This window comes from Coregonus lavaretus (assembly GCF_964263955.1).
Source record: "Coregonus lavaretus genome assembly, chromosome: 3".
NCBI classification, from domain to species: domain Eukaryota; kingdom Metazoa; phylum Chordata; class Actinopteri; order Salmoniformes; family Salmonidae; genus Coregonus; species Coregonus lavaretus.
The window spans coordinates 25,536,952-25,564,653 of NC_139990.1; the positions used below are offsets into that span (position 1 = coordinate 25,536,952).

Here is a 27,702-nt window from a genome sequence, read left to right on the forward strand (position 1 = left end):
AACACCGTACAGAGAAATGAGAAACACAGACACATATAGAATATACACTTACACACACTCTGTCACACACACTCATGCACTTAACACAAACATTGACACATTTACATAGACATACCAATATACAGTACATGCCCAGTAATTTGTACATTTATTTCCTGATATCAAGCACACATTCTCACACACACACACAAATACTGTTATGAAACAGACATGCACTCACTCAAGTACATGCCCAGGGGAAAACATCTCCCAATTAGAAATGGACGACAAGAGAAAAGTAGAATACAAACATTCTCGCGAAGAGGAGACCAAAGATCGATTGCAAGAATGAGAGATGGTGTTCAGACCAATAACCGAATAAAACAGTGTTCTTTTCCAACGAACAGCTGGGTCAAAGACCCGTCTCCTTCTTCCGTACACTCCAGAGCCCCCCGTCGCGGACCCCCCTCTCACTCCTCTCTCCTTCCCGCTGTCTCTCTATCGAGTTGTCTCACCCACTCTACCTCTCTGCTTCACCCTCACCACACACTTTTACCTCTCCTGCATTCAAGCCCCGCCCCATCCTACGCCTCATTTTCTGCCTCAACCAATGAAAGAATGGGAGTTCCACGAAGAGCATGTCGGACCGAATAACAGCCAAGCCTGTAGCCAACCAGGCCTGACGGATCAGAGACGACCTGGAAAGTCTACTGTACGTCCATGTTGTCTAGCTAAGTGAATAGTCTATTCATCATCTCCACAGTGACATTTTGTACCAAACAAACCATGATATCACACAACTATACCAGCCTAACATTACAGTTATCCGAAAGCAGGTCAAATATAATATAGGCGGATGAATAGAAACTTTGTTGTGCTTTGTGGAGATCGAATGGAGTGGAAGTAAAGCTGTGAGATCTCTAGTTTAATGCGACTTTAACCTAAGGTGTGAATATGAACAGCTCTTTACTCAGTACTGTAACAATAAATTCCTAACAGCAATGTACTGTCTCTGAACTGTATGGCTGTTTATTATTGGGCCAATAATGTTGCATGCAATGGGACGGAAGGGTGTCTATGCCTTCTCCAAGTATCAATGAATCAAAAGCCATTAACCTTGTAAATTGTACTGAACTTGATGTATGATACATGTATTTTTTATAATTGTTACAACTGTCATACACAGGTCAGAACTGTAGTTCCTAGACCAGCGAATAGGCCACAATGCCATCACACCAGTCCAGTACTCAGCCTGGAATTTGATTATTGTTTTATGTAGAACACAGGTTACATTCCAGGATTTGTGACATTCCATCTCTTTTCAAGCTCGGAATGTATCAGGGTTAAATATGTATATGAGCTTAATAGATGACGACCAAAAGTTCTCTCTTACAACAGTGAATAAATGAATGCTTTCAAAAACTGTGGCAAGGTGCTAATTATACCAAAGCGTTAATATATTCAGCATGAATAATTCAAGTTTGTCTCCATCACAGCCACATGATGCTGTCACCAGTTCTCCTACTGGAAATGTGCATTAGAATCCATTTGTACAGACATAGTGATATTATATTGTATTTATTGAAACCAAACAGGGTGCTCTAAACAAAGACAAAACAAATATGCCAGTCGAATGTGGTATTTCATTTTGTATTTATTTCCTGTAGTTCTCACTTGACGGTCTTAAAACAATTAAATACATATTAAACTAACACTAACCCGAGTTATCTGTGCACACCCCCTTGGTCTATGCATGTCAACAGTTCTGGTGGGGAAAAAACAACATTTGTGGCCATATCTCATTGTAACCCTTTAGCATTCATCGACTGTACTGTGCTGTTACGATTGCTTCTGTTGTAATTATTAAATGGTGACTCTCCAATGTGGTCACCCACTGCTGGGCTGAGCCGTGCTGCAGGTGTATTGCGAGGGCGACAAACAGACACCGGGATTCTACGGTTGTGAGAACACAGCGAGCAGGGGACAGCTAGTGGGAGGGAGGGGAAATTCTAGCAACCACATGGGGGAAAATTACTAAGATTTTGTTTATAAGTAATGTAATGTGGCTATGGGGTTGTATATCATTATGGGTATTTTGGTTTGTTTTGTTTTGTTTTTCTTTTGATATTGCAGAGAGGGGGGGATTGGCAAACTAAAACCCAAGGTGGAAAAATAATGTCCTTGTGATTCTCGAGAGAAAATTACATCAATTTTTGTTTGTTTGTTGTTAAAGACAAACAAATGTTTCAACAAAATATGGTGCTGAAAAGACAAAAAGTATTATTTTATAATGTGTGTAAGTAATTTTAAATGTTTTGTTTCTGTAATATATAATCTTTTTAAAAAGAGCTTCTTGACTCCCTTGTTTTTTTCCTAGTTCCTCTCCGGTTTCATCCTCTCAAATGGCAGGAGTTGCATGTTACCCGGAGCTACACAATAGCTAGTAATTATTTTATTCCTCTTCATTCTGCATACAGCAGCTCAGAAAGCTGAACAAAACCACATCATTCACACATCTCCAGTGAACTTACCACAGAATCAGTCACATCCCAACCTTATTTCCACTATATATCACCTCACCACCCCAATAGATCACTTCTAGTGTTTACACCCGTTTGATTCTGATCTATGGCTGCCTCGCTCTCCCAACCTTTTCCCCCTCTACAGTCCACTGCTCTGTCTTGTTTTCCTTCTGCTAAGTTTTCTGTTGGTTTTTGTTTCGCTTTAGTTTCACTGTCTTGGTTTGTTCTTGGCTTGTTGTTTTCTGTTCAACGTCTCCAATTAAACCACATGCCAACGCATTTTCTCTGTGTGCATACTGTATTCGTGTGTCTTTGTATGTGTGAACAAACATCTAAATCCAACCGTGTTAGTAATGACTAGTATAAGTTTCACTATCGAAATGATAGTAACTGTACGTAAATGTAGAGGGTTTAGAGGCGTAACTTGGTTACATTGGGAAACCCGTCAACCCCATCACATGAACTCTCTCCACAACAAAAGTTACATAGGTTTTAATTTATTGCACAATCCCATTTACACTGTTCATATTACAAAACAAGATTGATCTTGCCTTTTTGGTCTTCATGAGGATGATGGAAAGTTGTCTCAGCCAATTAAAAGGCCTCCTGAATGTGAGTAGGATAAATAATTATTTTTGTTAACAGGACAGCATGGGTAATGTAAAAGGCATTTCCTGTTACACATTAATCAATCATTTGAATGTATTTCAGGTGGGTCCATTATCTGTTACTTCAATACTGGTTCCAGTGATGTAGCGAGAGTCCTCTGAAGCCAGAAAGGCACATACATCAGCTACCTCTATACACAGAGAGAGAGAGAAGGGTTAGTTCTTCTAACTTGACTATAAAGCGTACGGAGTTCTGCATTTGTGATGTGCTCTACAGCGTAGAGGGTTGTGTACACTGTATTCTCACCTGCAGGCTCTCCCATCCTATCCAGTGAGAGCATGGAGGTAAGCTGCAGACACGCACAAAACAAAGCACAGCAAGTTAAATACACACTTCTATACAAAAACAACATTTCAGGGGATAACTTTCTATATCTGATATAAAAGGAGAACTCAGTTGTAGCTGACTGATTACTTTCTCTGGCACTTTATTAGTCATGGGTGTGGTTATGAACCCTGGTAACACACAGTTACACCTGATCCCAAATCTGGAGAAGAGAGCAGTTGTAGGTAATATTCATACTTCAAACCACCCTGGGCCCGCTTTCCCAAACGCATCTTAAGGCTAAGTTCATTAGAACCTTCATAGGAGCATCGTTAAATCTCCGAGCTGTTTCCCAAAACCATCGTTCCTGAAGTTGCACTTGAAAATGTTTGTTATTTACCGACTGCCTCAGACCACTCATAGAACAGCTAAGTGGTCATTGGATACTTTTTTTGCCCCCTTCTGAGTCACTTAACACAGAAGATCTCTGCTAAACATATAATCAAGCTGTTTATCTGTCTCTCTGTAACCGCCATTAACTTCAGAAGGAAGTTGACTATAATTACAAAGTTGCCAATGTCTTTGCAATTGTTACAAACAAGCGAAGGATAAAAAGATGCTTCAAATGAAAACCGAGATGACTGCATTAAAAACATACAGTAGACTTAAAGGCTAAATGGGCCTATATATTTCAATTAATTTAGTTCTATTTTGCTAATTGTAGGCTACACTGTCTGTAATTTCATGATGGTTACATGTGCGCAATGATGTGCCAAATCTTTGATTACGTTATTATAGGGTAAGCATTACAATAAGCGGCCTCAATATTTGCAGCCATATAGGTGATAATATATCTCTAGGAGCTGATCCATCGTCAGTATTGTGGACTAATTCTAATGTTAAGGTAAGATTTGAATGGAGAAAGCTGATCCGAGAGCAGCGCTGACTTTCTTCGATCCTATCAATATCGACACCTGCTCCAACGACGCACTTAGCAAACGTTTTTTTGCCTGGTGTTTTGGGAAACGCATGTTACATCTTCAGCCGTAGGAACGATGGATTGTTAAAACACTCGTTATCGGGAAACCGGGCCCTGCTCACTACAGAATGTTTATAGCCTATTTATCTTCTCTCTATTGGTGAATGGGTCAAATTTGGGGTGTTGAAATCAAATGCAGGGTCGTGTTCAGTAGGCACAACACAGAAGAAAACAGACCAAAAAGGGTAGGTACCATCTCAACTTGAATAATACGAAATGTTCATTTTTGTTTCTGTTGCAAAAAAAATTGCTACGGTTTGCCCAAATGAACACAACCAAGGTGTGCCTCATCTGCTCAGCTCCTTGGCTGCAGTTCTGGTAAGGCTCTCCACACCTGCTTTGGAAGCAGAGTAGTTCACCTGTCCAATATTGCCCACCTGGTAACAGCCAGAAACACAAAGAGAACATTAAAGAATGGCATGGAATGAATGTAAGTCTGTTGAAAGCTAATGACCTATGCCTGGAGGGCCAATAGTTAAGATGCCTTGCCCACAATGCTACCCACAGTAATGATGGAGCCTTTAGGAGCTCCACTGGCAACTAGAGCCTTTCCAACAGGAGAAATGCACCCTGAGAGAGAAAAAAAAGGGGGAAAGATGGAGGGATTTGTAGAATACGAGGGTAGGAAAGACTATTTATTTTAACAACATTTTAACTCTCTGATTTCGGTGTATCAACATAAACGTCACTGAACCTAAAAACCCTTGCGCTTTTGTTCCACTAAACAAAAATATAAACGCAACATGTAAAATGTTGGTCCCATGTTTCATGAGCTGAATAAAAGATCACAGACATGTTTCATATGCACAAAAAGCTAATTTCTCTCAAATGTTGTGCACAAATTTGTTTACATCCCTGTTAGTGAGCATTTCTCCTTTGCCAAGATAATCCATCCACCTGACATGTGTGGCATACCAAGAAACGGATTAAACAGCATGATCATTACACAGGTGCACCTTGTGCTGGGGACAATAAAAGGCCACTCTAAAATGTGGAGTTTTGTCACACAACACAATGCCACAGATGTCTACATTTTTGACGGAGCGAGCAATTTCCACCAGAGCTGTTTCTAGATAATGTAATGTTACTTTCTCTACCATAAGCCGCCTCCAACGTTGTTTTAGAGAATTTGGCAGTACATCCAACCGGCCTCACAACCGCAGACCATGTGTAACCACGCTAGCCCAGGACCTCCATATTCGGCTTTTTCACCTGTGGGATCATCTAGGAGGGGGAGGGGGTGTGCTGAGGAGTATTTCTGTCTGTAATAAAGCCCTTTTGTGGGGAAAAACTCATTCTGATTGGCTGGGCCTGGCTCCCCAGTGGGTGTGCCTATGCCCTCCCAGGCCCTTCCATGGCTGCGCCCCTGCCCAGTCATGTGAAATCCATAGATTGGTGCCTAATGAATTTATTTCAATTGACTGATTTCCTTCTATGAACTATAACACAGTAAAATCGTAGAAATTGTTGCATGTTGCGTTTATATTTTTGTTCAGTATAAATAGATTGTGGTCAGGACAATAAGAACAAAGGGTAATACCTTTAGGTTGACTTGGATAACCTTGTCAAAGTCCTCGTCATCCATTTTCAGGAGGAACTCATCATGTACGCCCGAGTGGCGCAGTGGTCTGTCGTAGCCGGCCGCGCCCGGGAGACCCATGGGGCGGCGCACAATTGGCCCGTTGTCCAGGGTAAGGGAGGGAATGGCCGGCAGGGATGTAGCTCAGTTGGTAGAGCATGGCGTTTGCAACGCCAGGGTTGTGGGTTCGATTCCCACGGGGGGCCAGTATGAAAAATACAAAAAAAATGTATGCACTCACTAACTGTAAGTCGCTCTGGATAAGAGCGTCTGCTAAATGACTAAAATGTAAATGTGATACCTGCAGCGTTCACACATACTGAGGGAGCCTGGAAGTCCCGACACTGCAGGAGGATATCACAGCACATTGTTTATGAGTTAATCACTCACACAGCAGCCGTCATATGGTTCAGGCTGCCGAGGGTCTTATTGGCTGACTCCTTGCTGATGTGACACGGGGGGCCAGTATGAAAAAATAATGTATGCACTCACTAACTGTAAGTCGCTCTGGATTAGAGCGTCTGCTAAATGACTCAAATGTAAAAATGTAATGTGGCACCCTCGGAGGCAAATCGCTGGTATACGGCTCGGCCAATCCCGCTGCCCCCTCCTGTAGACAATGAGTAGTGCAGAAATGTAGGAGGCAATCTGCTGCAGCTCACTGCAGGCAAAGAGGGCTCTATACCACTAACTTGGAAGTTCTGTAAATTAGGTCTATAATAAAGGACTGACGCTTGGTCGCCTACAAGCAGGGAGGGTATTCTTTCTAGCTTGCTTTGTCACCTGAGTGAAGATTCTTGTAGGGCAAAATTGTTGTTTTCACCTTTGACCCAATGAGAGTGACACAGCTGTCTCATCTGGTAAAGGTAAAGACAAATGCATTTTTGTCGAATAAAAATGGCCTACTCTAAAGAAAATGAATGTGTATGTTAAAGTTAACTTAAATGGAATATTGTCATTAAGGTTTCATAACCAAATGAGTTTGCTATGTTGCTCTTGACATACCACAGGACAGAAAAACACATTTTCAAAGCAAACATGATCAAAAATGTCTGTAGATGATACACTGTAACAGTGATGTAGTTTAGTTGAAACAATGTTAGAATGTTGCAAGGTTACAAAGAACGTTAGCTACAATCTTGCATTGCAACAGAAATATATATAATTGATGCCCAACAACTAGCCCAAGGGTTAGCTACAACAACTACTAGCTAGTGCGCCTAGATACGCACATCTACCCTAATTTCCTACAGAGAACTGCAGTTATATTTACCTATCTTACATATGTATTAAGTTGCATATAAAGGCCATCGAGACCTGAAAGACGACACTAACCCGTGACAACTGTCAACCTTAATGAGTCGCGTGGTGGCCGCCATGATGATTGTTGTTGAAAATTGAGTCGTTCTCTCTTGATCCAGGAGATGGAGCCACAGGACAGGTTTTGTTCAAGCTCGTATCTCTGTGACACTTGTGACCCTTCTTGTGACTCTTCTTCTGTTGGTTTTATGGCGGACTACAACCCAAAAAGGTGTATTTTGCCGCCGCCAACTGTACGGGTTGAAAAAACAAGGTGAAAATAAAATCCATACGTGATAGGGAAAACTAACTTAATCCACCCAAGTAAAAATAGTACATTGACAAATCCAAACCAAATCTCCATATCTCCCTTTCTGGCTCTCCATGAAACTCCTCCGCCGAGAAATATTTCAGTCCCAGGAACCGCTCTGCCGAATCCACAATTCTGCAAACACTTGAAACATATCCAAAAGCTTTACAGTGATCACACTGCATTGGTCTAGGGATAAATACTTTGACTGCACTTGAGTAGGGAGAGACTCCATATAAAAAAATAAAATAACAGATACTCTTCACTTTTTCATCATTCACCGCACGATTAATCCGAAGTGAATCAGCCTTCACTTTACCCAGCACTCTCTCCACCCATGTGGATATCTCAAATGTATCCCTTAAGAAAAAAGATAGCAGTCAGAGTACAGTATATCTGCAGTACAATGCAGTATAACTGCAGTTAAAGTGCAGTATAAATGCAGTATTCAGCAAATACTGCGTCCAAAAGAAGTTTTTTTTACTGCAGTAATTTTGCAGTGTAACTGCAGTTAGAGTGCAGTATAACTGCAGTTATTCTGCAATTACTGCGTCCAAAATACCAGTCGACTGCAGTTACTGCAAAGTTTCAAAACTGCAATCTTTTTTTTGTAAGGGATTCTTCAAGATTGGTAATCAGATCAACTGCTCCTCATTAACAAACCGTACTCCTACAAGATACGCTGGGACATTCTCACCACTGTACACTACTTTGCTCCGTTTTCCATTATTTTGGACAATATTCAAATTCTCCTTGATTGTACCGCCATTAGATTCACAAACCACATCAGCTTCCGCCATCTTTTCCTCTCATCTCTGTGACTCGCCAGCTTGTAGTATGAGGCTTCTTATTATAGTCCTAAAAAGGGGAAAAGAGTTTCCTCTGGTTCGTTCAGCCATTCTTATGGGGGAAATGAATGGGGTTAGGAGAACACAGGCTTAGGAGATCTTATACGTTTTGTTCAATGCAATAATATCAGTAACAGTTAACATGACCTTTTATGTGCTTGTTTTGATTACATAAATGCTTCAAAAACACCAAAAGTGACGTTAGCTGATGAAGATGATCTCATAGAATAAAACATATAAGATCCCCTAAGCTTGTCTTTACCACAGACCTTATTTTCGGAGTTTATCCCCCCAAAACCCTCCAAAAATCCCTATTCATATCCCCATAGGCTTTGGCCAACGAGCCATGGCAGAGTTAGTGCCTGCAAAAATACGTCATTACTATTGCTCTTTATACTTTAATTGCAGCAGGTAATACAGAAATAATCCTATATTTTAACCTAGGCACAAACATTCAGACAAAGCAATATATCAGTGGCCATATATCAGTGGCCCGCGGTTTACGGGGGTACTGCAGATGGTCTGCAAATATTTTTAGATTTTAAAGGGTTCTAAGCAACGCGAAGCTGTGAACACCTATTGTTATTGTCTGAATCGTTCTTGTTTATTTTTTCTTGACATGGTCAAATAACTAATTTAAATAGTCAAATAAAGCATAGATTGGTAACTTTTTTTCTAATTTGGCACAAAAAGTAACTTGGTCAAAAAGAATGGCACCAATTGGCCTATAGGGGTCTCTGTTATAAGCAGTCTCACTTAAACCCTCATATCTGTCGCTCCATTTGACCTAGAGACTTGAAACTTTTTATATAGGTGTCTTTCTTTATGCTGAACAAATTTGCCCCAAGGTAGAGTCCAAATAACACCATGTATTTACGATAAAACGCTCAAATTTCTCTTAACCAATATCTTCCAACTCCTGTAACATGATATACCCCTTTAAAAGACAGAGCAAGCTACACCTCAACCTCAGCAAAACGCTCTATCATGACCACCTACACACTCTAATGTACTAAGTAGTTGAGCATGACAGAGCACTCTGCTGAGGTTGAGGTGTTGTTTTCTCTGTCTTTTAGATGGGTACATCATGGTACAGGAGTTGGAGGATTGTGAATACATTGAGGACCTCTCTGTGTGCTCTGTTCAACCTTGGCAAATATGTGGGAAAATGGGATATAAAATGCAGAGTGGTTCAATTAATAACATGTTAATTACCATTCACTTGTCACTCATAGAAGTGGAATAGTTGACTGCTGGAGTTGTTAGACAATGCTGTGTGTGTTCCAAGTACATTGGAAATCAAAAAATTAGAAAAAACAGGTTTCTCTGAAAGTCCTCTAAAGAACACAGTTTTCTCCACAGTTCTACACTTCCCTTTCCTCCCTACGTTCCAGAGGCTTCTCAGATCTTACATCAGGCCAGACCGGCTGGCAAATCCTGCTTTGTGCTGCTTTATGCAAGTTACTGCCAACATCTACTATAGCCCATTTACTCACATCGGAGTCTCGAACATGTTCCCTTATTGAAACTGCCAGACATACACATGACCAAAAGTATGTGGACACCTGCTCGTCGAACATCTCATTCCAAAATCATGGGCATTAATATGGAGTTGGTCCCCTCTTTTCTGCTATAACAGCCTCCACTCCTCTGGGAAGGCTTTCTACTAGATGTTGGAACATTGCTGCGGGGACATGCTTCCATTCAGCCACAAGAGCATTAGTGAGGTCGGACACTGATGTTTGGCGATTAGGCCTGGCTCGCAGTCGACGTTCCAATTCATCCCAAAGGTGTTAGATGGGGTTGAGGTCAGGGCTCTGTGCAGGCCAGTCAAGTTCTTCCACACCGATCTCGACAAACCATTTCTGTATGGACCTCGCTTGGTGCACGGGGGCATTGTAATGCTGAAACAGGACCTTCCCCAAACTGTTGCCACAAAGTTTGGAGTACAGAATCGTCTAGAATGTCATTGTATGCTGTAGGGTTAAGATTTCCCTTCACTGGAACTAAGGGGCCTAGCCCGAACCATGAAAAACAGCCCCAGACCATTATTCCTCCTCCACCAAACTTTACAGTTGCCACTATGCATCCGCCAAACCCAGATTTGTCCGTCAGACTGCGATGGTAAAACGTGATTCATCACTCCATTGAACACGTTTCCACTGCTCCCGAGTCCAATGGCGGCAAGCTTTACACCACTCCAGCCAATGCTTGGCATTGCGCATGGTGATCTTTGGCTTGTGTACGGCTGCTCAACCATGGAAACCCATTTCATGAAGCTCCCTACGAACAGTTTGGAACTTTGTAGTGAGTGTTGCAATCGAGGACAGAATATTTTTACATGCTACGCGCTTCAGCACTCGGTGGTCCTGTTCTGTGAGCTTGTGCAGCATACCATTTCGCGGCTGAGCAGTTGTTGCTCCTAGACGTTTCCACTTCATAATAACAGCACTTACAGTTGACCGTGGCAGCTCTAGCAGGGCAGAAATTTTACAAACTGACTTGTTGGAAAGATGGCATCCTATGACAGTGCCACGTTGAAAGTCACTGAGCTCTTCAGCAAGGCAATTCTACTGGCAATGTTTGTCTATGGAGATTGCATGGCGGTGTGCTCAATTTTATACACCTGGCAGCAACGGGTGTGGCTGAAATAGCCGAATCCACTCATTTGAAGGGGTGTCCACAGAGTACATTCACTTTTGTCTTCTGATCGCAGACATATGAGAATAGGCTGGCACACATTTGTTTTTTCACCGAATGCTGCCATCTAGTGATCCCAAAGTCCTCATGGCAAGAACTTTCAACACTGTTGAAAACAATTATCACTAATAAGAGTGACTGCTTATCATCCCCCCTTTGAATCATTACATGGACCCACTGTATTGATCAAAACAGACAGAGTGTTAAAGATCTCTCTCTTTATTTGTAGTCAGACAGTTCAGTCAAGTTTTCTATCTTAGAAAATAAACAGAACAAGAAAAAACCACTCACAATTGTAGGGGTCAAAGAACATGACTGTAAGAGAACAAAATCAAAACAAAAAACATCAGTGGTAGAAACATGCTCCAAAGTTGTGTGACTGTAAAATGTACACTTTTTTCAGTTGTGCCTTTTCTCCTTAACATTTTTGTTTGATTAGTTTGTCATTATTACCAATATCCAAACTTTCTCAATTGCCTTCAAGTAAATGCAATTAGGATTTGGTCTCAGTGTCCACTCAAATCTCCAGAAAATAAATAACTTATCACACACATACAAATTCTAAATTCTCAAACGATTATAAAAAAAAAAGAGCTTGATTCTTACCTAAAATCACAAAATCAGTTTAGTTCCTCCGAATCATGAAGTACATATACCACTTCTGCTAAACGCACTATGAGCAAGGAAATGGTCACTACAATCTTCTTCCGAAACCAGATTTAGCTAAATTGAAGAAGAAAAAACATTCAGCTGCCAAAAGGTTAAAAGGACTAGTTAAATAAATAGTGTGGTTTTGTGCCACAAATCATTGGTATGGCAAACAGATCTGGGGGACACAAGGAAGGCATGTCAGCGCCTCACTGAACCTTACTAAGATACCATCTATCAATGTGAAATAAAAAAAAAGGTGAAGTCTCATAATCTAGTCATTGTACACTACCCATGCAAGTTCAAATGTCTTGGGAGAACGACGTGACCATTTCAGTAGTCTGTAGACTTCATTTGACAAATCCTGGACATATCCAATTGACAGAACAAAACAAGGGAAGAATATGTTTGCGTGTGGGTAATGGTGAGTGGAGAGATGTCCTCACAATTTATTTGCAGATTGATCACAAGATAGAAACACGTAAAAAACAGAGTGAAACGTAGGAAAAAGTTAGTTTGCTTAAACCATTTATATACCATGGACACCCCTCTCAAGCTGTAGAAGTACATGCGTATGTTGCACAGTCTTGATGCTCTTCAGTTTCTTCATGTGTGCATTTCATACATGTATACTGAACCAAGGTGCTTTACAATGCAGAATTCTTTCAAATGCCTGCATCAACAAGATGAGAAACTAAGCAGGGCTGTGTTTACTGTGCGAGGCCGTGCCCCACACACACACACTCTCTCTCACACACACACTTTACCTTCTAACTCCTTGTCATAAAAACAAACACCTTTACTTTCTCCCCACATTTGGGGATTCCTTAAAATTCTTCTTTATAAAAGAAAAATATATATTTATATATTTGTACACAGTATATACACACAGCGTGGAGAGAATTATGTAGTACGAGATGATCCCAGAGTTCTGGACCATCTATCCTCCTTGCTTTCTACAGCCTGTAGAGATCCTGCCATCTTTATAGAGCCTGTAGAGATCCTGCCATCTTTCTAGAGCCAGTAGAGATCCTTCCAGCTTTCCTGCGATCTTTCTAGAGCCTGTAGAGATCCTGCCATCTTTCTAGAGTCTGTAGAGATCCTGCCATCTTTCTAGAGCCAGTAGAGATCCTTCCATCTTTCCAGAGCCAGTAGAGATCCTGCCATCTGCTCTTTTTCCTATGAGACAACGCATCATCTCTGTCAACCCTCTAGGTTTCTAGAGCAATGAAACAACCCAGTCTCTCTCCATCCACTCTTTCTGTTGGGTCTGGATATCTTTCTTAATTCCGGGTCAGTTCTGACTATAGTCTGACCCGCCTGCAGCTCTGTTGCCAGTCCTGCCCTGTCTGGGGTTCGCGGGCTCAACGCCCATCCCACTGGAGCGTTCAGTCCGAGTCACTGGTGTCAGAGGAGGACGAGGAAGAAGAGGAGGAAGAGTCTGAGCTTGAGCTGCTGGCGCTGAGGCGAGACGCTACAGCGTGGGGCTCCACTGCACTGGGCTTCTCTGCTGAGAGATAGACCGATACACACAAGGTCAAATACTTGGAATATAATGTTGAGAAGACAACCCACATATTTTGCAAAGACCTGAGCTGATCTCTTTCATAACGTTTTCATGACATACTATGTAGGTGGACAGGGCCATATGTTAGAGAAAATGTCTTGAGCCAGCCATCTTTAACTACATTTTGGCTTGTAGTTCTCTGTGAATGATCTGAAAGTATTCTGAACAAAAATATAAAAAGCAACAATTTCAAAGATTTTACCAAGTTACAGTTCATATAAGGAAATCAGTCAATTGAAATAAATAAATTAGGCCCTGATCTATGGATTTCACTTTTTTTTTTAAGTAGGGGCGTGGATCAGAAAACCAGCCAGAATCTGGTGTGACCATCATTTGCCTCATGCAGTGAGACATCTCCTTCGCATAGAGTTGATCAGGCTGTTGATTGTGGCCTGTGGAATGTTGTCCCACTCCTCTTCAATGGCTGTGCGAAGTTGCTGGATATTGGTGGAAACTGGAACATGCTGTCATACACGTTGATCCAGAGCATCCCAAACATGTCTGGTGAGTATGCAGGCCATGGAAGAACTGGGACAGTTTCAGCTTCCAGGAATTGTGTACAGATCCTTGTGACATGGGGCCGTGCATTATCATGCTGAAACATGAGGTGATGGCGGCGAATGAATGGCATTACAATGGGCCTCAGGATCTCGTCACGGTATCTCTATGCATTCAAATTGCCATCGATAAAATGCAATTGTGTTCGTTGTCTGTAGCTTATGCCTGCCCATACCATAACCCCACCACCACGAGGCACTCTGTTCACAACGTTGACATCAGCAAACCGCTCGCCCACACGACGCCATAAACGTGGTCTGCGGTTGTGAGGCCGGTTGGACGTACTGCTAAATTCTCTAAAACGACATTGGAGGCGGCTTTATGGTAGAGAAATGAACATTACATTCTCTGACAACAGCTCTGGTGGACATTTCTGCATTCAGCATGCCAATTGCACGGTCCCTAAAAACTTGAGACATCTGTGGCGTTGTGACAAAACTGCACATTTTAGAGTGGCCTTTTATTGTCCCCAGCACCTGTGTAATGATCATGCTGTTTAATCAGCTTCTTGATATGCCACACATGTCAGGTGGATGGATTATCTTGGCAAAGGAGAAATGCTCACTAACAGGGATATAAACAAATCTGTGTAAATTTTTTTTAGAGAAATAGGCTTTTTGTGCTTATTGAAAATTTCAGGTATCTTTTATTTCAGCTCACGAAACATGGGACCAACACTTTACATGTTGCGTTTATACACTGCTCAAAAAAATAAAGGGAACACTAAAATAACACATCCTAGATCTGAATGAATTAAATAATCTTTGTCAATAGAGCGGTGAATTGGGAGCTTTAACAGTGTGCGGGTCTTTTTGTATTTTACTTGTTTTCAGATCTTGTCATAGGTTTTGGATGTGGTTCAGATCTGGACTCTTCGCTGGCCACTCCAGAACAGTCCAGCGTTTCTTCTTGGATATACATACACTGAGTGTACAAAACATTAGGAACACCTTACTAATATTGAGTTGCACCCTTTTTGCCCTCAAAAAAGCCTGAGGGCAAACAGGGCATGGACTCTACAAGGTGTCGAAAGCATTCCAAAAGGATGCTGTCCCATGTTGACTCCAAAGCTTCCCATAGTTGTGTCAAGTTGGCTGGATACCCTTTGGGTGGTGGACCATTCTTGATAAACACAAGAAACTGTTGAGCATGAAAAACCCAGCAGCGTTGCAGTTCTTGACACACTCAAACCAGTGTGCCTGGCACCTACTACTATACCCCGTTCAAAGGCACTTAAATACACTGCTCAAAAAAATAAAAGGGAACACTAAAATAACACATCCTAGATCTGAATGAATGAAATAATCTTATTAAATACTTGTTTCTTTACATAGTTGAATGTGCTGACAACAAAATCACACAAAAATGATCAATGGAAATCAAATTTGTCAACCCATGGAGGTCTGGATTTGGAGTCACCCTCAAAATTAAAGTGGAAAACCACACTACAGGCTGATCCAACTTTGATGTAATGTCCTTAAAACAAGTCAAAATTAGGCTCAGTAGTGTGTGTGGCCTCCACGTGCCTGTATGACCTCCCTACAACGCCTGGGCATGCTCCTGATGAGGTGGTGGATGGTCTCCTGAGGGATCTCCTCCCAGACCTGGACTAAAGCATCCGCCAACTCCTGGACAGTCTGTGGTGCAACGTGGCGTTGGTGGATGGAGCGAGACATGATGTCCCAGATGTGCTCAATTGGATTTAGGTCTGGGGAACGGGCGGGCCAGTCCATAGCATCAATGCCTTCCTCTTGCATGAACTGCTGACACACTCCAGCCACATGAGGTCTAGCATTGTCTTGCATTAGGAGGAACCCAGGGCCAACCGCACCAGCATATGGTCTCACAAGGGGTCTGAGGATCTCATCTCGGTACCTAATGGCAGTCAGGCTACCTCTGGCGAGCACATGGAGGGCTGTGCGGCCCCCCAAAGAAATACCACCCCACACCATGACTGACCCACCGCCAAACCGGTCATGCTGGAGGATGTTGCAGGCAGCAGAACGTTCTCCACGGCGTCTCCAGACTCTGTCACGTGCTCAGTGTGAACCTGCTTTCATCTGTGAAGAGCACAGGGCACCAGTGGCGATTTGCCAATCTTGGTGTTCTCTGGCAAATGCCAAACGTCCTGCACGGTGTTGGGCTGTAAGCACAACCCCCACCTGTGGACGTCGAGCCCTCATACCACCCTCATGGAGTCTGTTTCTGACCGTTTGAACAGACACATGCACAGTTGCCCTCCTACGGCCTCCTCCACGTCTCCTGATGTACTGGCCTGTCTCCTGGTAGCGCCCCCATGCTCTGGACACTACGCTGACAGACACAGCAAACCTTCTTGCCACAGCTCGCATTGATGTGCCATCCTGGATGAGCTGCACTACCTGAGCCACTTGTGTGGGTTGTAGACTCCGTCTCATGCTACCACTAGAGTGAAAGCACCGCCAGCATTCAAAAGTGACCAAAACATCAGCCAGGAAGCATAGGTACTGAGAAGTTGTCTGTGGTCACCACCTGCAAAACCACTCCTTTATTGGGGGTGTCTTGCTAATTGCCTATAATTTCCACCTGTTGTCTATTCCATTTGCACAACAGCATGTGACATTTATTGTAAATCAGTGTTGCTTCCTAAGTGGACAGTTTGATTTCACAGAAGTGTGATTGACTTGGAGTTACATTGTGTTGTTTAAGTGTTCCCTTTATTTTTTTGAGCAGTGTATTTTTGTTCAGGGTAGTTGTCATTTCTGCTGTGTCTATTCTGTGGGCACTGATGCAAATTTATTCGGACTCACCTTTGGTTTTCTGGGGCTTCTTGCCAGAGTTCAGCTGCCCACTGACGTCCAGCAACCTCTGCTCCAGTTCCAACTGCTTCTCCAGAGCCAGCTCCTCCCGGGACTTACCTGCTCCACCTTTCTTCCCTACTAACAGAAAGGAGACCAGGGGATGATGCAATGTCTGCATTCACCAACTGATCCAACAAACCGAGACTAAGTCACTATAATGCTACCCAGTGAAACCATTGGGAACAGGGGAAATTTGTATGACATTTGACCGAAATGGGGACAGAAAAGCCCCATGGTTGCGCCCATCCAGGACACTTAACAGGGACCAGAGAACATTTGGAAAAGGTCTGGAACTACACAGGAAAGCTCCCTTACCATAGGGTTTGCGAGGCTTCTTGCGGAGGCAGGTCATGACGTAGCGTTCCAGCTCGCGCAGCGTGGACGGCTTGAGTGTCTCAAAGTCTATCTCGATCTCCTCTGGGTTGGTGTCGCGCAGCGAAGGCTCGCGCGCCTGGATGATGTGAACCACACGGCCCAGCTTCTCCCCGGGCAGTTTGTTGATGTCCAGGCTGAGCTGGCGCTTCTCGTCGTAGCTCATGGGCGACACCTCGTCCTCCTCCTCGGAGTCGTAGTGGGGGAGCATGGCGGCAGCGCTCATCTGGTGCATGCTGAGCGTCACTGCCTGCGACTTCTTGGAAGACCTGAGGGTGAAAGTGTGATTTAATGATTAAATTCTGAAGGAATACTTTTTGGGAATGGTTATAGTATGGAGACAATAAAATCATATCATGACAGAGAGATGTTGAAATTGATAGACACCGCTTGCCAGAAGAGAGCACTCACTTGCTCTTGTTGCTCTTCTTGCCAGTGCTCCTCTTGCCCTGTGTGGAACCCCCTTTGCTACTCTTGGGTGTCTTCGGCATCTTGGTGACCTTGGGCGTTTTGGGCGGCCGGATGGGTATATCCTCTTCGACTGGTACCCGGCTTCCCCGATGCTTCTCCGTCTTCTTCTTCTTCTTCTTCTTGTCCTTCTTATCTTTCTTCCTCTTAGGCTTGACGATGGGGCCCTGGGAGAGTGCTGCCAGCTGCTCATGAACTGCTTTCAGCTGATGGGACCGTGGAGAGAACATGGTCAGTGACCGTTGTGGCAACCACATCCAGCTCAGGTTGACAGAAATACTTTAGTAAAAAAACATTTTCATGACGTAGAGCATTCATCTTAAGCCAGCTAGATGAGACAACCACATATCTCAGATGTAGTAAATACAGTTTTATTATATTAAACAGGTTATTATATTAAAAATAACCTGCCCTTGCTGATAACTACTTTATTGAAGAAAACTGTATTTACTACAACTGAGATATTTGGTTGTCTCATCTAGCTGGCTTAAGATGAATGCACTAACTGTAGTCGCTCTGGATAAGAGTGTCTGATAAATGACTAAAATGTAATGTAGTGATGTAATAGAATGTATGCAGTGTGAATATTGATGTGTCCCTGGTGCTAAGTGTGTGTTGTGTTACGGTGGGCGCAGGGCTGGGTCAGTCTACCTGTGTACACACCTGTTCCTGCAGCTCGGCCAGGCGGTGTGCTCGCTCCTCCTCGCTGTCCGAGCTGGGGCTGCTATCGCTCTCACTCTCGCTGCTGGGGTCGCTCTCAGACGAGGAAGAGGAGGAAGATGAAGATGAGGAGTGCCCGCCCATGGAAGCAGGAGGGGCCGCAGGCTCGTCAGGCATCTTGGCAAAGCAGAACTCAAAGACGTCCTGGACAGAGAGGAAGATATCAGATCAGTGCACTCATGTCCATTCAGCTGTACGATACTACTGTTCAAGGGCATAAAAACTCAGCCAAGAAAATACATATCTCGATGCGTAAAATGTGTTGACTCGCACCTGTAGTTTGCGTGCCATGGCTACCACGTCATGGTCTGGGGGGTTGTACTTGTAGCAGTTTGAGTACATTATCCTCACGTCACCAGCAAACTGCTGGGCGTCCCTGTACTCTCGACTGTCCATTTTCCTCTGCAGAGGGAGAGTTGAGGAGGTTAACGTCACATAATTACTGACAGTCTACCTTTATGGTGCTTGATGAAGCTGTGATCTACAGCCCTACATAGGGTCCATTGTCTAAGGATTACAAACAGGCTGTGTGGTGAGCACAGGAGGCTACTGAGGGGAGGACGGCTCATAGTAATGGCCAGAACAAAACTAATGGAATCAAACACCCGGAACCCACGTTTGATGTATTTGATACCATTCCACTGATTCCGCTCCAGTCATTACCACAAGCCCGTCCTCCCCAATTAATGTGCCACCAACCTCCTGTGGTGGTGAGGCATGTACCTTGATGGTGCTGAGGTCCATGGGCTGCTTGATGATGTCATGGTAGTCGTGTAGGCCCAGCATGGAGGCGTCCACTGGTTTGTAAAAGGGCCAGGCGTAAGCCGCGTGTTTCTTGGACAGCAGCTCTTTGAGAATCCCATTGCAGTACCGGAGCTGCTGGCCCAGTTTGCCGCGTCGCACCGGTTGGAGCTGCACAGAATCCGGCAGGTCCTTCTTCGGGGGCTTGATAGGGCGCCCGCTGACTCCCCGCCTCCCTGCAGGTGCTTTGGCGCCCGCCATGCCTCTGCCACGGCCCACACTAATACCCATCCCCATGCCGAGCCCCAGGCCTTGGCCTACCACCAGCGAGGTGAGTGTCAATGGGGAGTCGGGCCCGCCGACCATGCCCATGCCAATCCCGCCAACGCCCACGGTGATGGGCATGGCCATGGTGGTGGGAGTGGTGGTGTCCGCTTTCCGCTTCACTCCCTTTTTCTGTTGAAGACAGAGACACAGGGGCTCTTGTCATTGGCTGAAAACCTTGCCATTTCGGATAATGGGCCAAGAAATAAAATAGTAAACAACGATGTCACCAATTGCCGCCTAACATTGTTGCAGTAGGTACTTTAAAGTAGCACAAACAGTTGCAAGGCCATCAGGTAAATTGTATGTTTCAACAGCGTAGTTTAGGGGTAAGTGAACACTGCACAGACAGAATTCATGTATGGCCTGCTGGCCTTACCTTGGCTGTTGGCTGTGTGGGAGGTAAGCCTAGCATAGCAGGAGTACTGTGGAGGGTGGGAGGTAGGCTCTTGGCCAGAAGTGTCTGTGGGGGGGTGGAGAGCAGCGACTCTGGGGTGTCCGGCGTGGGGGGAGAGTACGCGGACTGGGACACTGCCGGGACCTGGTGAGCAGTCGTCACTCCTCCTGGTACTGAGGCAACTGAAGAAAAAAAAGTTGTTTACGCATGGGAAATTATACATATTAATGTGGTCCTGTGTGGCTCAGTTGGTAAAGCATGGCGCTTGCAACACCAAGGATTGTGGGTTTGATTCCCACTGGAGCCACCCATAAGAAAAATGTATGCATCACTAAGTCGCTTTGGATAAAAACATCTGCTAAATGCCATATTATATGACATATAGATATCTAGATATACACATAGATATGATTCATATTCACATTATCTGACAGAACACATTTCCCCAAAATAATCACTCTCAAAAACCATTCACAAACATAATCACACAAACCCCCTCATGCTCACCTGTGGCCCTGCGTCCTTTGCCTGGCTTGCCCGGTTTGCCCCGTGGGGGAGGAGGGGGCAGTTCTATTTCCTCCTGGGGCATCTGGGCAACCTTCTGAAGGAAAGCCTTCTCCAGGGACTGGGCCATCAGAACAATATCATCTGTTGGCTGGGAGACAATCACCATGGAAAAGCTTTACCCGGCTGGAGATTACATGTAGGGCATATAACTTCTCAAAATAGGATGTGAGATCATCCTAAATGTCTATCAGAAAGATTATATATTTAGACAGTTTATAAGATTGTGTTTATTATTGACATATCTCTGACAGTTTCCAGAGATGTCAAATATAAATAGATAATCCAATGTTGAGCTTTTAAACTCAAATGGCGTTTTGACTCCCTCTAGTGTCCAGCCAGTAGCCGCAGTTGGTCAAAGGCTCATTTATGACAGTGAAAATGTTAACTGTGGTTACAGTATTTGTCTCACACACACACACACACACACACACACCTTGTTGTAGATGTAGCAGTTGGTGAACATGGTGTTGAAGTCCTGCATGCACTCGCTGGCGCTGCGGTAGTAGTTGCTCTCCAGCCGCCTCTTGATGGTCCCCATGTCCATGGGCTGTTTGATGATCTTGTGATAGTCCTGAGGCAGAGAGGAGCAAGTTTACTTAATGCTGCTGTACTAATAATAAATAAACTGAGCTCTCTAGGCCTATTCAGCACTGTATTGTCTGTAAGCTTGAATGAAAAGCTTTTATAAAACTTTCAAATTTCCCAACCTAACATAACAATATTCTAAAAACCTTAGTTTTATGGTTGGTTCTGACAACTGTGACATCCTAATATGCAAATAGGATTAAATATCACTATTTTAATATCTATCTATAAATATCCGCTGTCCGCCTTTGTTTGGCTAAAGTACAATGTGACTGGGCTCTCTGGAACAGTGGCTTGCAGCGACACTCACAGGCAGGCTGAGCTTGGAGGCATCCACAGGCTCATGGAAGGGCCATGCGAAGTGGTGCCTCCACAGGTACTTCATCATGGCTTTCTGGAGGAACTGCAGCTGGTTGGTGGCACGGCCCTGCCGGTTCGTGTCGGGCACTAGGGGCCGTGGCGACCCAGAGGGGGGAGCTTGCCCATGGGGGAGCAACGGCGGGCCCTCGAATCCCTCGAACAGCAGTGACGGTTTCCGGATGCGCTTGCCGGGGCCCGGCGGGCCCTGCTCCAGCGCCATGCCGCCCTGCAGGCCTACGTCGACCCCGCCCAGGGAGCTGTTGACGGAAAGGGAGGAGGGAATAAGCATAGAGCAGTGGGGCATAGAGAAGAATGGAGAGGTGGAGAAAGGAGAAGGTATGGGATATGTGACACAGCAGCCCTCGTAGAGCAAGCCTTCAACTTAGCTAGCCCACTCTAAACATCTTAAATGAGGACAGGCTAGCAAAAAACATCGTGAGTAATGCCCCCTCTCACCATGTTTCCGTTTCAATTGAGCTTTGAATCACAACTGCCTCATCGGCAATGACAGAAACTAGAGGATTAGCCAGACTACCGGTACTGTCACGGGCTGTAGAAAATATGATATATACAACAAGCTTACACTGGAATCTGGGTGTGGTTTCAGGAGTTATTGGACAGCTTGCCCCAAGCAGGCATTTGTGGGGTTCACCAAGTAGCCAAAAAGCTTATGCAATACACCATAACAAGGATGTAGGGGTAGATTTAGTTTTGAGCAGCAGTTTCAATTGTTGCACCATAGACCCTTTGAATGATGAATCCTTTGTGTTGTCTATGTTTTAGTGCCCCTGGCTGATAATATGTTGGTTAGAAGTGGTCTCAATGGAAACAGTGTTATCTGTTGAAACTGTGATAAGAGCCTGGCTGGACACAAACAGCAACAGTGATACTCATACTGAACATAGTGACATAACATGTTACATACAAGCAGCCTGTTAATTGAAACGGTTGATTTAATGGAATGCAGTGACCATTGGCATTATACACCCAGAGGCTTCAAGGGGAGCAATGTTACAGAAAAGGGGAAAGTCAACACCTGCATGCTTTTAACTGTGCATTTCTCTTATGTCTCCCTGGCAACGAAGCTAACAAATTGGATGGTAGGTTATAACCATGGTAACTAGGCCCTACCCCCCCACCAACAATACACACAAAGTATAAGTCCTAGTCTGCAGTCAATTGTGGTTTGTGCATATAGCATTGTTATACAGATACAATGTGTATATGTTTTAATGGAAATCATGAATCATTAACTGTTTGTGTACATAGTTGAATAAGTATTGAAAGGTGCACTGTTTGTTAGCAATTAGAAGCCACTTATGGACAAATACTCTTGATGATCTCTTCATAATTGTTTCCAAGAATGAACAATGTTCTCTATAGGGACAAGCTAAGAAACATGATGGAAAGGTTGTCAGTGATGCAACTGGGTGACGTCTTGTCGTGCTAACATCAGACTATAGGGAACGGGGCCTGGTCTTCCAAAGACAGGAAAGTGGGGGTCGAATGTTTACTGTCAATCCCCACTACTCAAATTCTAAAGATGAACTGACCAATTTTTATATTTTTGGTTCATTTGGCTGATTAGATTCCCTAAAATCATACGTTTTCTGTTCAAGTGAATATCAAGAGCCCATTACCAACCATTCCATACTGTAAGCTAAGTCCACATAACCCATTCATTCAGGACTAGATCAGTTGAGTTGTATCTTCCTCATACGTGAACACCAGAGACTACTTTACCAGAATTTAATAATCACCTGTAGCTTACCTTGACAGGAACACAAACAAATAACTGCTGCAGACAGTGCCCTTTACGTTACCAATGTGGAAGTCATACTGTCGTGACTTGTTTTGTTACCAATTCTACAAAATGAAGACGGTTTCAGAGTTTCTTGAAGACAGTGTGGGTTTTGTACCCTATGCTGACCAATCCAAATCACAGATAACCCCTCCCTTCTACGCATAGCTTAATATCAGCTGTTATTCAATGATACAAGTTGGAAAACGCATTTGACATTTAATGTACTTTATTATAAAAGTAAAAAACTTTCAAATACATAACACATGTCACTGACACTTGTCAGCAACAAAAACATCAATATAAGTTATAATTGCACATGAGCTACATTTCCTTTAAAAAATAAAATGTGGGTGAAAGGGAAGACTTTACTAACCACTGAAAACTTTGCACAAGACTAGGTCACTAAATGTGTCTTATTTATGTGAGCAGTTATATCGCTGTCAGATTAAAAACGATGTTCAGGCCTGTTGTAACAGGTTTGTCAACATCTACCTACTTTACATTTTACTTGAATGTTTACAAAGTAGAGGTCTTAATATTTTGCAGGTTTGGTGAGTGGCCCCGTGTAGCTCAGTTGGTAGAGCATGGCGCTTGCAACGCCAAGGTTGTGGGTTCGTTTCCCACGGGGAGCCAGTATGACAATGTATGCACTCACTGTAAGTCGCTCTGGATAAGAGCGTCTGCTAAATGACTAAAATGACTAAAATGTAGACGGAGACCACTGCAAGGAAACTGACGAGAATCGATTCCCATCCAACATTTAAGATACATGACTTGCACGCGCTGATTAAAAAAAATACCATTGCATGGCCCCGGCGTTAGACTGAAATTATAGGATGACTAAATCAACACTATCCATAACCGTAATGCTGACATGAAATGTAACGTTTACCACACTGTTTGACAAACATATCATTCCCCATCCAAATACGAGAACGAGACTCTCCAAATAGCTAGTTACACATTAGCTTGTTAACGTTAGCAAGTACTGTGTTCTGTGATTAACAATACACTGCAGCTAGTTGACTTTTACTCGAAGAGCTTTCAATGGCTAACGTAAGGAAAACAATCATGATTATGCTACTTTTGCCAACTTCGAGTTAACGGAAAATAACTACCTAACAAAGGAGACTTCCCTGCAAAAAAAAAAACCTATGACCGTCTGCTAGTTAGTAGTCGTAAGTTAGCTAACTTAACTGACACAGAAAGCTTATCCCATGGCATGGTAGCCAGCTAGCGAGCATTTATAGAACTGTACCCACCAAACAATCACATTGTGAAAGAACTTAGCTAACATGCTAACATTCACCCAGCCACTAACAGTTAGCTAACCAACAGGAAGATAAAATAAACACATAGCGAAAGATAGTTATGCTCGTGTAAATCCATTTGAGCGATATCACCAACTAAAGTTAGTTCGCTTGTTATCATGCCAGAGATAGGCTAGGCAATACTTCTACGGCAAAGACTAGCTAGCCGAGACGCTGGGAAGATGGCGTCGGTGTAGTACGATTTAAAAGACTGGCGTCCCAAATAATTGTCATTTTTTGCAGATTGACGAGTGGTCATATCATGACAATTGCCCAATATATTGTTTTTTGTTGCAAAAATATACAAACGCTCTATGCCGACTGAGCAGTCTTGGTTGTACATGTCGGTAATCAGAAAGCATCTGTTTATAAGTGAATAATAATCCTAATGCAACAACAATATCTTCTCAGATCGCAAACTTAAAGTCAATTGTTCCGATCGGTACCTGTCATGGGGCGGGTTTATGGCCGTCTCCATCACGATGGATCCGGATTCTGTTTAAATACCAATATTTAAGTTCCTGCTTTGCCCGTCCTTTCCTCCAGCCCCCGCTCTGATTCCAACTGATCACTGCTTCAGCGAAATGGCATCTAACGTCTATGCCCGACAATTTATAGACCAACCATGCATTCTATTGGATAGGGAATTTAAGACTACGCCCCGCGATTTTCTATTCGCGGTTGAACACGTCAGCCAGAGTAAACACACCCCCAAACACCATTTGTTATCCTATAAGCTTTCCCTCCAACCTATTCGCATATTGTTATTGTCAATCAAACTAAATTCGCTATATTTCTGGCCAGACCTCCCAGCACTCAAAATGTATACTTTCTGATTGGTTGTTTTACGTACTATTCCACGAAATGCGACATCCAACAACCCGCCCTTTCGCTTATCAAATGACATTACGTCAGCGTGGGCAAAGCAACGATAATGATTGGTCGCTGAAACTCTAGCGCGAACTTTGAGTAAAAATTAAGCAAGCCATTGGTTAGCGAGTTCGGTCACACGTATCTATCAGATGCCAAACGTAGGCCGAGCGCTTAAAACCACATTTATCTCCGAGTAGCCGCATTTTGGTCCTTCCCAAGTGTTGATGGAGCGCCATCTTGAAGTGCGCACGAGCTTGACTGCATACAATGAGTCACAAAATGTACAAGAAATACCACTCCCTGCGTTGGATCAAAAGGGCGATGATCATAACGCCTAGTTTCAAACCACTCTTGTACCAAGTAAGATCCACGTGCTGTCTGACCTAGGTACATATTTACCAGGATGACTACAAAAGAGGCTACCATTGACCTAGGCCTACTAATATTAAGGAACTCAACCAAGGCCTGAAATACTAATAGTTCAACAGTTGATGGATAAAATAGCTTAACGCACACTGAAGCTGAGGTAAGGCAAACGTCAACCCTAAGCTGAAGTGGCAAAGGAAATTACCCTCTATTGAATGACACAGCATTTCTCAACTCGTGCTGAAATGGTTATCAAATCAGATAAGAATTTGGGATTACACAACCACTTAAGAATTACTATAAAACAGGCACTTCAAGCAAAGGTCGCATCTGTTTAAAGAATTTTAGGGCAAAGTTGCTCAACTTCAATAACACCCAAGTAGGCCGCATTCACGATTTGAACACGTAACTATAAACCTTACAATCTTCAACATGAGCTGCCCAGAGAAAACCCAAACTAGCTCGTTATATCTCCATTTAGACAACTAAATCCCCAAACATGTCCTTTCATAACAAAATATACTCATTCGACCAAGTCCACGTGCAACAAACTAGACTGAATTATCAGCACAATGCCAACCTTCGACAAAAAGAAAAACTCGTAAGGGTAGTTTTAAAAGCTGTACAAAATGGTTCCCTAATGATAATACCCATCCCCCACACCAAGGTTACACGTTCTCTTCAATGTCACTCGACTAAATCCTCGCGATTTTCAATATACATGGACAAAAAGTATACATTTGAAAGCCTCTAAATACAATGAAACTTGAATTAAACCATAAAATAATATCTGTATCTTAATCTTGAATAAATACTAACAAAAATATTTTGCTAATTGATTCCCATGGTTACATAAAAATAAACTATTAAAAATCTCAATTTGTAAATCCATTATGCAGAGTAAAACTTTCCTTCAAAATTATCCTTGTCCTCCACCACGATACTTTTTTTTCCCAACACATTTCCCTCAAACATGTCCGACTTCTTCATCATTCTTTGAGGTGGGGGAAGGGAAGTCATGTGATGAATAAACTCATGGCGCAATGTTTGCCAAAAACTTGTAGCGCACACTCACTGCTCCAGGAAAAAACAGAAATTGATGTATCCAGAAATTGTCGTCTTGCGGTTACAAATCATATCCTTTCTCCGCATGTTGCTATATAAAAGTTAATTCGACCATATTGTTGATAACTTGGAGAAATCCAGACAAAGGGCATAGTTTCGGGTATCAAATCGCTGCTCCAATTGGACAAACCCAAACCACGTGGTGCGTCTTGGCTTGATCGAAATATCGATTGACACGTTTCCTCTACAAACCTGCAGTAATCCATGCAAGCAGACAATATACATTTCCAGCATCGACACGACCCTTATATTTGTTATAACTGCGGGTCTTCTCTTGACAAAGTTCATATTTTGGTTGCCAGCATAGTGGCTTCCACTGCGACGCCAAAAGCAAGCTGCTGCGCATGCGTAAAATATGGGCGAGCCAGTGGAGAGCCGGATATTGCCTCTACACAGAGTAGACTCTGTTCTAAGGTCAGTTTTCCATTTCGAGAAGGCAGAGAGGTTTCGTTAGGACCTAGGGATGGTATCTGATCCTAGATCTACCTTCAGCTTTTATGATTATTATCAGAAGATTAGTATTTGTAATGTATTGAAAATGTAAAATAAAATGTTTGAAAGAAGATTAGAGTTCAAGTAACAGTAGGCTAAACGTTATATAATTGTGGAAAAAGGATTGTGATTGTGGGTAGTTGTTTAAGACACAAGTGCAATGATCATATAGTATATTGGGAATTTATTTAATATCCAAACTACAAAGAAATGTTCATTGTTATCTTGCCGCAACCTCAAATGTATATAGCATATCAGGTCAGTAGGCCTATGCGCCTCACACTGTCCCATTTAGGGGATATTCTGACCAATTTGAGGTGGCCATCGCTGTGTAGTTAATGATCTAATCAGGCTTCCAACAGAGAACAAGATGTCA

The 27,702-nt window shown here is 43.2% G+C and overlaps 1 protein-coding gene and 1 pseudogene across 7 annotated transcripts; both read right to left on the reverse strand.

The window, feature by feature from the left end:
- Positions 1 to 3,208: 3,208 nt before the first annotated feature.
- Positions 3,209 to 6,579, reverse strand: LOC311106871 (estradiol 17-beta-dehydrogenase 8-like; annotated as a pseudogene). Its single transcript, XR_014615253.1, has 6 exons — positions 6,014 to 6,579; positions 4,958 to 5,043; positions 4,765 to 4,850; positions 3,585 to 3,657; positions 3,417 to 3,459; positions 3,209 to 3,300 (listed from the first exon to the last, which is right to left on the reverse strand). The product of XR_014615253.1 is annotated as an estradiol 17-beta-dehydrogenase 8-like (transcript).
- Positions 6,580 to 11,412: 4,833 nt separating this feature from the next.
- Positions 11,413 to 27,047, reverse strand: LOC311124199 (bromodomain-containing protein 2-like). 6 transcript variants are annotated; one of them, XM_084158268.1, is made up of 12 exons: positions 24,917 to 27,047; positions 21,307 to 21,613; positions 20,845 to 20,982; positions 20,352 to 20,499; positions 19,827 to 20,026; positions 19,106 to 19,579; positions 18,656 to 18,784; positions 18,314 to 18,526; positions 17,606 to 17,868; positions 17,138 to 17,463; positions 16,772 to 16,897; positions 11,413 to 13,367 (listed from the first exon to the last, which is right to left on the reverse strand). In XM_084158268.1, exons 1-12 carry the CDS (start codon positions 24,946 to 24,948, stop codon positions 13,246 to 13,248), a joined length of 2,478 nt encoding a protein of 825 aa, XP_084014394.1. In that variant the 5' UTR covers positions 24,949 to 27,047; the 3' UTR covers positions 11,413 to 13,245. The 6 variants fall into 6 exon arrangements, with proteins under 6 accessions (XP_084014394.1, XP_084014395.1, XP_084014393.1 ...); XM_084158269.1 differs by having other exon boundaries at positions 11,413 to 13,364; positions 16,772 to 16,900; XM_084158267.1 differs by having other exon boundaries at positions 16,772 to 16,900.
- Between the last annotated feature and the right edge of the window lie 655 nt (positions 27,048 to 27,702).